Source organism: Lithobates pipiens, unplaced genomic scaffold (genome assembly GCF_037356315.1).
Source record: "Lithobates pipiens isolate NorthernLeopardFrog02 unplaced genomic scaffold, aLitPip1_a1.2 Scaffold_22, whole genome shotgun sequence".
Classification (NCBI taxonomy): Eukaryota; Metazoa; Chordata; class Amphibia; order Anura; family Ranidae; genus Lithobates; species Lithobates pipiens.
This window is the reverse complement of record NW_027507784.1, coordinates 318,987,428-319,001,071: the sequence shown is the minus strand read 5'-3', so window position 1 is coordinate 319,001,071 and position 13,644 is coordinate 318,987,428. Positions and strand designations below refer to the sequence as shown.

The 13,644-nt window shown below is 41.9% G+C and overlaps 1 protein-coding gene across 5 annotated transcripts in view; it reads right to left on the bottom strand.

Annotated features, from left to right (window-relative positions):
- Positions 1 to 13,644, bottom strand: part of LOC143924932 (syntaxin-binding protein 4-like) — a 100,211-nt gene that overhangs the window by 57,332 nt on the left and 29,235 nt on the right. For 3 of the 5 annotated variants that reach the window (XM_077449464.1, XM_077449460.1, XM_077449462.1), the window contains one exon: positions 5,921 to 5,994. In XM_077449464.1, the coding sequence (XP_077305590.1) occupies positions 5,921 to 5,994 (74 nt within the window). Of the gene's footprint in view, positions 1 to 5,920; positions 5,995 to 12,183; positions 12,307 to 13,644 lie in introns of those variants that run through there. The other 2 variants (XM_077449461.1, XM_077449463.1) reach the window with 1 other exon arrangement.

Here is a 13,644-nt window from a genome sequence, read left to right as displayed (position 1 = left end):
CATTCTCCCATCACTACCTTAATTGAAATAATGGTTTCATAGTCCCTAAACAATCACAATCACAAATCCTCTTATATATATTGGGTGCTGCCAGACAACTAAATCCAGGACGATTAGGCGGAGGGGCGATCGTTTTACCTTGTGGCTCCTGGAAACTCCTGAATCCCGCCCGCCATAGAGGAAGGGCACAGCCGACAAAGGTCAGGGTTCAATGCCATTCATTCATGTTAGTAATTTTAAGCACTAACATACTTCAGTGTATAAGTTTTATATTTAGGCTTTTTTTTTTAACACAGAATCTATAATACTTTAAAAGTCTCTAAATTTAATCATCTTAAAGCTAAAGTTTAATCTGCTTATATTTTGCATTCTCTGGTCCCCTTCCCCCATGAACATGCTGGTGGGATAGAATTTTTTATTTTTTTTTCACTTTCATTGCATATCTTACTGTATATTACACCCAGTGATGTCATCACTGGGTCACTGTGCCTTTTTATGCAATGCAGCCAGATCGCGGCTGGTGGGAGGGGCCAGTGAGGTGCTGTACATAGCTTCCTTAGCCACTTCAATACCGGGCACTTATACACCTTCCTGCCCAGACCAATTTTTAGCTTTCAGCGCTGTCGCACTTTGAATGATAATTTTGCGGTCATGCTACACTGTACACAAACTACATTTTTATCATTTTGTTCCCACAAATAGAGCTTTCATTTGGTGGTATTTGATCACCTCTGGGATTTCTGCTAAACAAATAAAAAAAAAAGACAGAAAAAAAAAAAAAAGTTTATGTTTTTGTTACAAAACTTTGTAAATAAGTAAGTTTTCTCCTTCACTGATGGGCACTGATGGGGTTGCACTGACAGGCACTGATTTCGTGGCACTGATGATGAATACTAATATGCAGCACTGATGGGGCACTGATAGGTGACACTGATATACAGCACTGATGGGTACACATAGGTGGCACTGATGGGCACGGAAAGGCAGCAGGGATGGGCACTGATAGGTGGCACGGATGAGTACTGATATGCAGCACTAATGGGAACAGATATGCAGCACTGATGGGAACAGATATGCGGCACTGATGGGAACAGATATGCGGCACTGATGGGAACAGATATGCGGCACTGATGGGAACAGATATGCGGCACTGATGGGTACACATAGGTGGCATTGATGGGCACGGACGGGCACTGATAGGCAGCATGGATGGGCACTGATAGGCGGCACGGATGGGCACTGATAGACGGCATGGATGGGCATGGATGGGCACTGATAGGTGGCACTGATGTACACTAATAGATGGTAATGATGGATGCCAATCAGTGCCAAACAATAATGCCTGCCAATCAGTGATGCCCATTGTGGGCACTGATTGACATCCATTGTGGGCACCGATTGGCATCCCTGGTGGTCTAGGGTGGCATAACTGGTGGTGACATCCCTGGTGGTCCTGGTGGCATGCCTCACATGCCTGACGAAGGGGTCCTGTGTGGCTCCGAAACGTTGCACTTTTCCTTTGTAATGTGATTCTCTTCATTAAACCTTTTGGACGAAAATATGTTGATCCATGGTGTGATGGCAAATATGCACGCTTGTTTGATGCTTCCAGGACCCAACTGGTATGCTCTGCAGCGCCCACTACTTTATGAGCCATTGATACCAGGAACGTGTGCGATAGGAATATCGATTTGACTGGTGGCATGCCTGGCGGTTCAGCATAGTCATCCTGGGGGGGGGGGGCTGCGCTGATAATCATTCAGCACAGACCCCCCCCCCCCCTTCAGAGAAGCAGCCAATCGGCTCTCTCTGGCAGATGTGAGTGAGGAAAAGCCGATCAGCGTCTCTTCCTGTTTACACTGTGATCAGCTGTGATTGGACACAGTCGCTCACGTGGTAAAAAGTCTCCATCAGATCGTGTTGCGGTGCGTCAGACTGACACACAGCAACAATGATCACCACGATACGCGCGCCCCCCTCCAAGGGGCGCGCAGCAGCTTGATATCCTGGTGACATCATAAGACTTCCAGTCAAGGTATAGAAACCACTTTGCCGCCGTCATTTTGTTATATGGGCGGGCGGCAAGTGGTTAAAACATTACAGCGCCCTGCCTCAGTTCTACTCTCAAGAACCCTGATGCTAGGTGGAGGTAATTTTTTTATAATAAAAAAAAAAGGGAATTTTAAAAAGCAGGATGGTGGGACCCTTATAATGAGCATCGCAGGTGTGTCCCAGGAACTCATCACAGAGACAGAAGTGAATATCAGCGAGATTATCTCCCCAACATCTACCAATATCAGAAATATCAGTTTTGAGATTCACTCAATACTAATCATTTTATCAGCACACATCATTAAAATCCTTCTTTTTACAGATTTTAGCATCGAAAAAGGAGCTCAGCCATCAAATTCAACCCCCAGGGGTGACTGTGGTTGAAATTGCCCCAGTATAGGACATAAAGTACCAAGGGTTGGCCAATTTGTTTCCCGGCTTTAAAACATTCAAACATTACCTATTAATAATGATAACAAATGTATATTATTCGTTTTAGGAGAAGCACCCAGTCCTCTCTGTTGAATGTCATTATTGGTTTTGCCATTACATAATCATTCGGTGCGGCTTTGCGCAGATTAAAACTCTATAACCACAAAGAGCCTCCTCCTGTACGAAAAATCTCCTTTCTCCGTCTGCACACCATTTCCCCTTGTGCTTTGTACAGTAACAGAGATATAACATTAATATTGACCTTGGATGTATTTATAGATTTTATAATTAAATCGCCTCTAAAAGGTCTTCCATCTTGTTTTAAGTGGACTAATCATAAATATGAACAGTGGCTTGAAAACACATTCCTACCCCTTGAAATTTTCCACATTTACAACCAAAAAACATAAATGTATTTTATTGGGATTTTATGTGATAGATCAACACAAAGCGGCACATAAATTGTGAAGTGGAAGGAAAATGATAAAAAAATAAAAAATAATCAATTTTTTTTTACAAATAAATATCTGAAAAGTGTGGCGTGCATTTGTATTCAGCCCCCTTTACTCTGATACCCCTAACTAAAATCTAGTGGAACCTATTGCCTTCAGAAGTCACCTAATTAGTAAATAGAGTCCACCTGTGTGTAATTTAATCTCAGTATAAATACAGCTGTTCCGTGAAGCCCTCAGAGGTTTGTTAGAGAACATTAGTGAACAAACAACATCATGAAGACCAAGGAACACACCAGACAGGTCAGGGATAAGGTTGTGGAGAAGTTTAAAGCATGGTTAGGTTATAAAAAAAAATATCCCGAGCTTTGAACATCTTACGGAGCTCTGTTCAATCCATCATCCATAAATGGAAAGAATATGGCACAACTGCAAACCTACCAAGACATGGCTGTCCACCTAAACTGACAGGCCCGGGGAAAGGAGAGCATTCATCAGAGAAGCAGCCAAGAGGTCCATGGTGATGCTGGAGGAGCTTCAGAGATCCACAGCTCAGACGGGAGAATATTTCCAAAGGACAATTACTGTATTAGTCGTGTGATGCACAAATCTGCCCTTTATAGAAGAGTGGCAAGAAGAAATACATTGTTGAAAGAAAGCCATAAGAAGTTCTGTTTGCAGTTTGTGAGAAGCCATGTGGGGGACACAGCAAACATGTGGAAGAAGGTGCTCTGGTCAGATGAGACCAAAATTGTACTTTTTGGCCTAAAAGCAAAACGCTATGTATGGCAGAAAACTAACACTACACACACCCTGAACACACCATCCCCACTGTGAAACATGGTGGCGGCAGCATTATGTTGTGGGGATGCTTTTCTTCAGCAGGGACAGGGGAGCTGGTCAGAGTTGATGGGAAGATGGATGAAGCCAAATACAGGGCAATCTTAGAAGAAAACCTGTTATGCCCTGCACACACGGTCGGACATTCCGATGACAAAATCCGTCTGATTTTTTCAAACGGATTTTGGCCCAAACTTCTCTTGCATACACACAGTCGCACAAAGTTGTCGGAAAATCTGATCGTTCAGAACTATGTGACGTAAACCACGTACGATGGGACTATAAAGAGGCCAGTAGGCAATAGCTTTCGTCTTGTAATATATTCTGAGCATGCGTGGCACTTTGTGCATCAGAATTGTATACACACGATCGGAATTTAAACGATCAGATTTTGTTGTCGGAAAATTTTCCATCCAGATCTCAGACTTTGTGTGTCAGAAATTGCGAGGGAAAAGCCGGATGGAGCCCACACACGATCGGAATTTCTGACAACACAGTCCGATCGCACATTTTCCGTTGGAAAGTCCGACCGTGTGTACAGGGCATTAGAGTCTGCAAAAGACTTAAGACTGAGGTGAAGGTTCACCTTCCAGCAGGAAATGACCCTAAACATACAGCCAGAGCTACAATGGAATGGTTTAGATCAAAGCATATTCATGGGTTAGCCTTTGTACACACGGTCGGACACTTTCCGACAACAAAATCCGTCGGTTTTTGTCTGAAACTGGTGTTGCATACACACGGTCGGACAAAGTTGTCGGAAAATCCGATCATTCGTAACGTGATGACGTTATTTTGTTACGACGGGACTACATTCTGGCTAGTAGCCAATAGCTTTGGTCTGGGAATTTGATCTGAGCATGCGTGGTACTTTGTCCGATCGGAATTCTCTACAAACGATCGGACAATGTCCGATCGGATCATGTTGTCAGAAAATTTTATAGCCCAGCTCTAAAACTTTGTCGGTTGGATATTTAGACGGAAACAGTCTGATGGAGCCCACACACGGTCGGATTATCCGACAACATGGTCCGATCGGACATTTTCCGTCGGAATGTCCGACCGTGTGTACAAGGGCTTAGAATGGCCCAGTGAAAGTGCAGACCTAAATCCAATTGAGAATCTGTGGCAAGACTTGAAAATTGCTGTTCACAGACGCTCTCCATCCAATCTTAGGCCGCGTACACATGCAGGGACTGTTCGCTCAACTTTGTCCGCTGAACAGTGTTTCGGCGGACAGTCCGCTCGTGTGTGGGCTTTCAGCGGACAGTTTCAGCGGACAGTCTGACGAACAAAGTTTTTCGGAAATTCCGAAAAACTGTCCGCTGAAACTTGGTTTGAGCGGACAGTCCGCCCGTGTGTAGGCTTGTTCGTCAAACTAAGTCTCGCGCATGCTCAGAAAGAATTTACACGCCGAAGGTTGCATTGCAGTGTATAGGACGTCGTTTTCTAGTCCCGTCGTACGTGCCGTTCACGTCATCGCGCACGGTTTCAGCGGACTGTTCGTTCGTCGTGTGTGGGCAAGTCCGTCCATGCTAATTTTGAGCGGACTGTCCGCTGAAACTGTTTGACGGACAAAGTTGAGCGAACAGTCCCCGCGTGTGTACGCGGCCTTACAGAGCTTGAGTTTCTTTGCAAGGAAAATGGGCAAAATTTTTTCTTTCTAGATGTGCAAAGAAAGACATCCCCAAAAAGACTGTAATAACAGCTGTAATTGCAGTGACAGGAGGTTCTACAAAGTATTGATTCAGGGGAGCTGAATACAAATGTACCCCACACTTTTCACATATTTATTTGTAAAAAAAATTGAAAACCATTTATCATTTTCCTTCCACTTCACAATTATGTGCCACTTTGTGTTGGTCTATCACATAAAATACATTTACGTTTTTGGTTGTAACATGACAAAATGTGGAAAATGTCAAGGGGTATGAATACTTTTTCAAGGCACTGTAGATCACCCATTTCCTCCATGAGCCCAACCCCACCACAGGCTGCGATTGATTGGGGATGGAAGGTATTGGAAGATCGGTGAACACCTATTTACTGATCTCTCCTACATTGAATACGCCCGGAAGCTCTCAGCAATAAAATACTTTAAAAAGAGAAAATTAAGATATATAGAAAAAAGAAAATATAGTCACCCAATCCATTGGCGCAGTCATTGAACTCCATGCAGTACACAGATCTGTCTATTCCGTAAGGACCCATTAGTGTCCTGTAGAAGACAAAAGCCAGAAATTCAACGTGGTGAGCGGATAGTTCCTTTAAGTCATGTATATAGAAGTCATAGAAGAGTATGAATTCATCAGACAATGGCTCTTCTAGCCTTGTTCTCCATAATTCCTTTCCTACACATTCCAAAATTCCTTTGCTGTACATTTCTGCTCATATAGCTGAGCCAAGGGCTGTGCCGCCTCTGCCTTGGTAGGAAAGTTTGTATCTGACATTAAAGTGTACCTGTGGGGGTTTTTTATTTTACATCCCTAGTTACTAATCCAGTGTGAAGGTATCTGGAGGCTCCTGCTATGAATAGCATGGAAGGATAAAAAATAACAGTTTGCTTTACATTCCACAATAAGTAACAAATAACGGTTACAATGTAGAAGTTTGGATAGAGTCAGTTATATTTTTTGCTGCCTGTGCCCCGATGGGGGGGATTTCCTCTCACTTCCTGTCCTGGTGACACAACAGGAAATTATGTTTGCTCTGTACTGTGTCTTGTTATTATTTGAGCCTCATGCCCACAGGCGCATGAGGCCGTATAATGTAAATTGCGGGTATATTTCGGTGCTCGAGATCTACAGTTGTTGCATACAACTGACCATAAGGGCCAGTTCACACCATAGAAATGCAGTCCGGGGTGCGCTCCAGGTGCTTTTCTGCATGTGCATTTTTTGCGCGTTTTTAATGCAGCCCAGTGCTTTTTTACCCCCCTCTTTTTTTTAGGGTCAGTTCACACCACATGCAGTCCAGTGTGTTTTTTTCTTCATCAAAAACGCATAGAAAGTCGGTTAAATGGTTTTCATTGGCAGGGTTCACACCTGTGTTTGCAGTTCCAGAAAAAAAGTAGAACCTGCTGCATTTTTCCTGCACTGGACTGTACTGGAATGCTGTAAAAAAGCATCAAAAACTCACGGAAACGCAAAAGAACGCACCTAAACGCACCAAAAACGCACTGCAACAAACATCCTTATTTAAGGTTAAGGGTCAGTTCACACCATAGAAATGCAGTCTGGATGTGCTTGGGATGCTTTTTTGCATGCACGTTTTTGATGCGTTCCAGTGTGTTTTTGATGCGTTTTTGGTGCGTTTTTGAAGCAGTCCAGTGCATTCCCCCCCCCCTTTTTTTCCCTTAACCTTAAATAAGAACATGGGTGTTCCAGTGCATTTTTGGTGCGTTTAGGTATGTTGTGGTGTGTTCCCGTGAGCTTTTGATGCTTTTTACAGCGTTCCAAGTACAGTCCAGTGCAGGAAAAATGCAACCTGTTTTACTCTTTTTTCTGGAACTGGAACACACTGGAACTGCAAGCACTGGTGTGAACTATGCCATTGAAAACCATATAATCTACTTTCTATGCCTTTTTAATGCAGAAAAAAATGCACTGGACTGCATGTGGTGTGAACCAGCCCTAAGAAAAAAAGAGGGGGAAAAAAAGCACTGGGCTGCATTAAAAACGCACATGCAGAAAGGCACCTGGAACACATACAGTCTGCGTTTTTTTTGTGAACTGGCCCTTAAGGTTAAGGGAAAAAAAGGGGGGGGGGGAGGGGAATGCACTGGACTGCATCAAAAACGCATTGGAACACATCAAAAACACGCATGCAAAAAAGCATCTGGAGCGCACCCGGACTGCGTTTCTATGGTGTGAACTGACCCTAATAGTAAATGGCCTGTATGCGTAAAGCTTGTGTCCTGCTTATCTGCTGGTACGCACATACGCAAGCGTTCTTTTACACAAGTAGCAGTGAAAAGCAGATTTCGGCTCATTCACTATTATGGTCAGCTATATACAGCAACTGTTTGCCGGATTTGGAAATACACCCTCAATTTACGATATACAACTTTAAGTGATATAATTGAAAGTAAGAAATAAAGGAAAAACATCTTTATTCATTTTGGCGTAAGAAAGGGTTATAACCCCTGTTAGCCTTTTTTGACCCTTTGTGTCCCATTGGGGAGATTCCCCTTCACTTCCTGTTCCATAGCCAAAACAGGAAGTAAGAGGAAATCTCTCCAAAGTTAGGAAAGCCCCCTGAGTGTCACCAGAACTAGTCTCTAAATTGCAGTGGCGGCTGGTGGTAATCTTGTTTGAGGGGGCGGCAAACAACTGAACCCCCCCTCGCAGCAACTCAAACCCTCCTGACCACCCCCCCTGCTGTCTGCTGGCGGCAGCGGCGGGCATTCCAAAACCAGCGGTGGGGTTCGGGCATTCGAGGAGCAGCAGCAAGGACCGGGCATCCAGGCATGAGCCAGCGGCTCTTCTCCTCCTCACTTCTGCCGTGCGTCTCCTCCCCTCCTCTTAGGCATCCAATAGGATCGCCTGTCCTTTCAGCCAATCGTGTGACAGGTATCAGACCCGCTTCCTGATTGGCTGGGAGGAGGATCAGTGTTGCAACCGTGAATAATACATTTTGCTGTTGTAACACACCTGGGTGGGCTCCAGGTCGCACTCTCTGGACGATAGACGCATGAATAGGAGGTGGCACAGCGGCCATGGATAGATTCGTGCTATGCATGAATCTATCCATTGCATATAGGGGGTGGCCTGGAGAGAGGGGGCGGCGCCCCTAAAGGATGGTTTCCCCTGCTCCATTGGAAGATTTCCCCCCAGTTCCTGTTCTGGTGACAACTTAAAATTTGGGATTTTATTTTAATGGTAAACAGGACAAATAGAGAAGGTGACTCCCCCCAGGGGCACAAACAGCAATAAAAACCTGGCAGGGGTTTTATCCCCTCTCTACTCTGTCTATACCTTAAAAAAAAAAAAAAAAACTTTGCCTTTAGTTATACTGGAAGGTCTTGTGGGGAAAGATTAATTACAGGTATTTTTATAGCATCAATGAAGGGGCTGCCCTATGCATGTGAACCAATACTAATATCGTGGGTGCTACTCAAAGCTCCGACACGTCCTCTACTATAATCAACCACTGGGAGTGCAGGCAAGGATGGAGCTCGTCCCAATTCCTAATATTGATACAAGGGGGAAAGAAGGTCCTATAAGCTGCACATCACTACAAGACTCTGTGTGTGAAACAGCCTCAGCCCAGGCTCCAACCAGGCCACAACGCCCAACGCGTTTTGTCCCGCCCTGAAGCTTAGTCGTGGGAGGTCATGGGAGCAGGGAGAAAAACCTGTTGGAGAAAGCGGGTCTTGTAGTGATCTGCGAATTATAGGACCTTCTACCCAGGGTCTTGTAGTGATGTGTGGATTATAAGACCTTTTTTTACTCCGTGCCTTATGCATGTAGTGTGAAAACATGCACAAAAACGCATTTGCTGGATGTGAACCTGCAGTCTGATTTTGATTAAAAAAAAAACATTTTAACAACCTTTGTTGCAGATTCCTACTTTTTGTTATTCCGAAGAAATAGCTGTTTGTCTGTGTCCATGTGGAAAGCGAATCTGTTTTTTTAATTATCAATTAGCTGCTGCACCTATAGGGCTCTAATGAGGAAAGTGGCAGGGTCTGCATCCCTTTAGCCATGACTTCCTATTTGGAGTAGACATGTGCGGTTAGTTTTGTTCTGAATCTAAATTTGGACAGGTTTTTCGTTATTTGGAAATTCAGATGTATGAAAATAGTAACGAATTTAAATGAATCCAAAATTACGAAATTACATTTCGGATGAAATTCGATTCCAATTCATATAGCCATTTTGAATCAAATTTAAATTGTATTTAAATTCTGAAAAGAATAGAAAAAAAAAGGAATAGAAGAAAAGAGAATAAAATAGAATAGAAAAGAGTAGAATAGAGTAAGAAATCCCCCCTCCCCCCAAATCGGGGCACAGAATAGAAAATAAAAGGTATAGAATAGAATAGAAAATAAAAGAATTAGAAAAGAATAGAAACAATTGAATACAAAATAAAGGTATAGAATAGAAAATAAAGGTATGGAATAGGACATAAAGGAATAGTATAGAATATAATAAAATAGAATATAACCATCTTCTGAAATTCGAATTTCAAATAGAATGAGTTTGAAAAGAATAGAAAAAAAAAGAATAGAATAGAAAAAACACAATAGAATATACTAGAATAAAATAGAAAGAATATAACCTTCTTTGAATAAATTCAAATGGAATCAATTTTAATTTGAATAGAAAAGAATAGAACAACAATAGAATAAATAGAAATAATATAACCATTTCCCCAAATTTGAATAGAATAAATTAGAATTGGAATAGAAAAGAAAAGAACAAATTGGAATATAGAATAGAAAATAAAATAAAATATTAGAATATAACCTTCTTCAAAAAATTCTAATTTCCAACAGAATAAATTTGAATTCAAATGGAATAAATTAGAATTTGAATAGAATAGAAAAGAATATAAAAACAATAGAATAGAATAGAACCATTGGCCAAAATTTGAATAGAAAGTAAAATAATAAATTCAAATAGAATAGAAAAGAAAAGAAAATAATAACATAGAATAGAACATAATAAAACAGAATAGAAAATAATAGAATATAACCATCTTCCGACATTCAGATTTAAAATAGAATACATTTGAATAGAAAATAAAATAATAGAATAGAATAAAATTAATTTAACAATATAACCATCTTCCTAAATTCAAATTTAAAATAGAATACATTTGAATAGAATTGAAAATAATAGAATATAATAGAAAAGAAAAGAATATAATTGAAAATAAAGGAATAGAAAAGATTAGAATAGAACAAACAATAGGATCAAATGGAATAGAAAGAATATAACTCTCTTTCAAAATTCAAATAGAATACATTTGAATAGAACAGAATAGAATATAATAGAAAAGAAAAGAAAAGAATACAATATTCAGAATAGAATAAAATGTGATTTAGAATGGAATTTAAATCGATATAAATTTTCCGAATTTGGTTGAACGGAGTTTGAAAATTCGAATCGATTTAAAAAAAAAATTCCGAAAAACGAATGTAACGAATTTAACTAAACAAAATTATAAAAAAAAACAAATCGCAATAAAAAAAATTCTTGTTCTGCATATGTCTATTTGAGAGTATCGCACCAAAAAATTAAATTTGTGTTGCAGGGGATGCCGAAAATCTGACTTGTATCTTAGTTCAGACTTGTGGGAAAATCAGTGAGCCAATCACACAAATGACATTTCTGGGGGGAGGGCCATCTGTCTACAGACCACCTCCATATTGCATGAAAATGACAGCGCTGCAGATTAAAAAGAAAAGGTAATTTTAATCTGTTGTAACAATTGAATTCATTTTTTCCCCTTGAAAGCGGAGTTACCCTTTAACCCACCAGCGTGTCTTCGCAGGGATGGGAGGAAACCCGTCCAAGCACAGGAGAACACACAAACTCCATGCAGCTAGTGTTCCAACCAGGATCTCGATGCTGCAAGGTAGAAGTGCTAACCACTATGCTGTCTTTCTTCTGATCACACTCTGGAGGGGGGGGGGGGAGTTACTAAAACTGGTGCAGCTGTAGCCAATCAGCTTCTAACTTCAGCTTGTTCAATTAAGCTTTGCCAATAAAACCTGGAAGCCGATTGGTTTCTATGCAGAGCTGCACCTGATTTTGCACGCTACAGTTTTAGTAAATAGCCCCCAAAGGGATGCACAACAGGGTCGCTATTCCTGGAGGAGAAATCTCATTTGCCGTGACAAGATCGTTATGCCTTTGCCTTATATATATATATATATATTTTTTTTTTATAATTTTTTTTTTCTGAGCATATACAACCGCTTTAAAGTGGAGTTCCGCTTTAAAAAAAAAAAAAATTAAAAGTCAGCAGCTACAAATACTGAGAAGTGACAACCTAAATTCAGCATTTCTACATACAAATGAATGGAAGAAGAATCCTGTGATAGAGAACAATATTGGAGGTAGAGGGTAGAATTCCTGGGTGATCGATGGGCACTGCCCTTTATTCAATCTCCTTTGTATCAATAGGAATGATTGGGACGGGCTGAGCTGTCTTCATAGAAACCTTGTGAAGGTCATTCCTGGTATTAATGTATGGGGGGGAATAGGGAATAAAATGTGGATACAATGAGGATGGTAATCTGTATGACACGGGGGGTGGATTAGCAGATATAACTGCGGAGATGTAACCTCTGCCTGGATACAGAAAATCCCAAACATCTGCCTAACTCTCACTGATACACCTAGGAGTTCCACGCCGCTATAGAACGCACAATTACCCCCCCACCGCCGCCCCTTACCTGGTGATCATCATTGCCCCTTTACAGAAGACGGACACGGACGGCATCCTTCTAGAGGCAGAGATGGAGTGAGGGACATGGGCACGGTGGCCAAGTGTGGGCACCGTATCAAGGGAACGGGCTCCAGAGGAGGGAGGGGGCAATGGCACCATGTGACAGTTCAGAAAATGATCTGCCTTGTCATGGAGATAGGGAACTGTCACTCACTAGTCGTAAATGGGTCACCGGAGAACCCGGGGCAAACGCCGGATCCTGGAGGGGGTAGTTCCATCCTTGTCTTACATTGTAACACTCAGATGTGGATGGATATTCCAAAAAAAAAAAAATCCTATAGAACACATATACTGTACACTCGCCGGCCACTTTATTAGGTACACCTGTTAGTTAATGAGGTTGAATAAAGACACCAGTCCATCCGGAGCGAGTGTTTGTGTCTACAATTATCACTATTTATTTAAGGTACCCATATAGTGCCATCAATTTACGCAGCACTCCACACTCCCATCAGTCCCTACCCTCAAGGAGCCCACAATCCAAGGTCCCCAATTCATATAATAGGGCCAATTTTGGACAGAAGCCAATTAACATACCAGCATGTCTTTGGAGTGTGGGAGGAAACCGGAGTACCCGGAGGAAACCCACACAGACATAGGGAGAACATGCAAACTCCAGGCAGCTAGTTTTGTGGTTGGGATTTGAACCAGTGACCCTTTTTAATGCTAGGTGAGAGTGCTAACGACTACACCACTGTGCCGCCCCTGTTCAATTGCTTGGTAACACAAATTGCTAATCAGCCAATCACATGGCAGCAACTCAATGCATTTAGGCATCTAGACGGGGTGAAGACGACTTGCTGAAGTTCAAACGGAGCATCAGAATGGCATAGCTCCCAACTGTCCCTGATTTCTAGAGACTGCCCCTGATTTGGAGCAATGTCCCTCTGTCCCTCATTCCTCCTCATTTTGGTCTGATCCATATATAAAATGAACTTTTTATCTATCAGAAAGCATTTCCCAGTGCTAAACCTTTCATCTGATTTCTAAATTGCTGCATTTGTCAATTCCAAAAGCCAATACAAAGGAATAGTAGTGGTAAAAAAAAAAAATGGGTTTAACCAATCTTGTTTTTTTTTGTACAATTCTCCTTTAAGGGGGTGTGGCAAGGGGGTGTGTCCTATGCCTGCATACTTTTGCTGATAGGTGTCCCTCATTCCCATCTCAAAAAGTTGGGCGGTATGGAAAGGGGATTTAAGTGACTGAATGTGGAATGGTTGTTGGTGTCAGACGGGCCGGTCTGAGTATTTCCAAAACTGCTGATCTACTGGGATTTTCACACACAGCCATCTCTCGGGTTTACAGAGAATGGTCAGAAAAGGAGAAAATATCCAGTGAGTGGACGTTGTGTGGAGGAAAATGTCTTGTTGATGTCAAAGGCCAGAGGAGAATGGGCAGACTGGTTTGA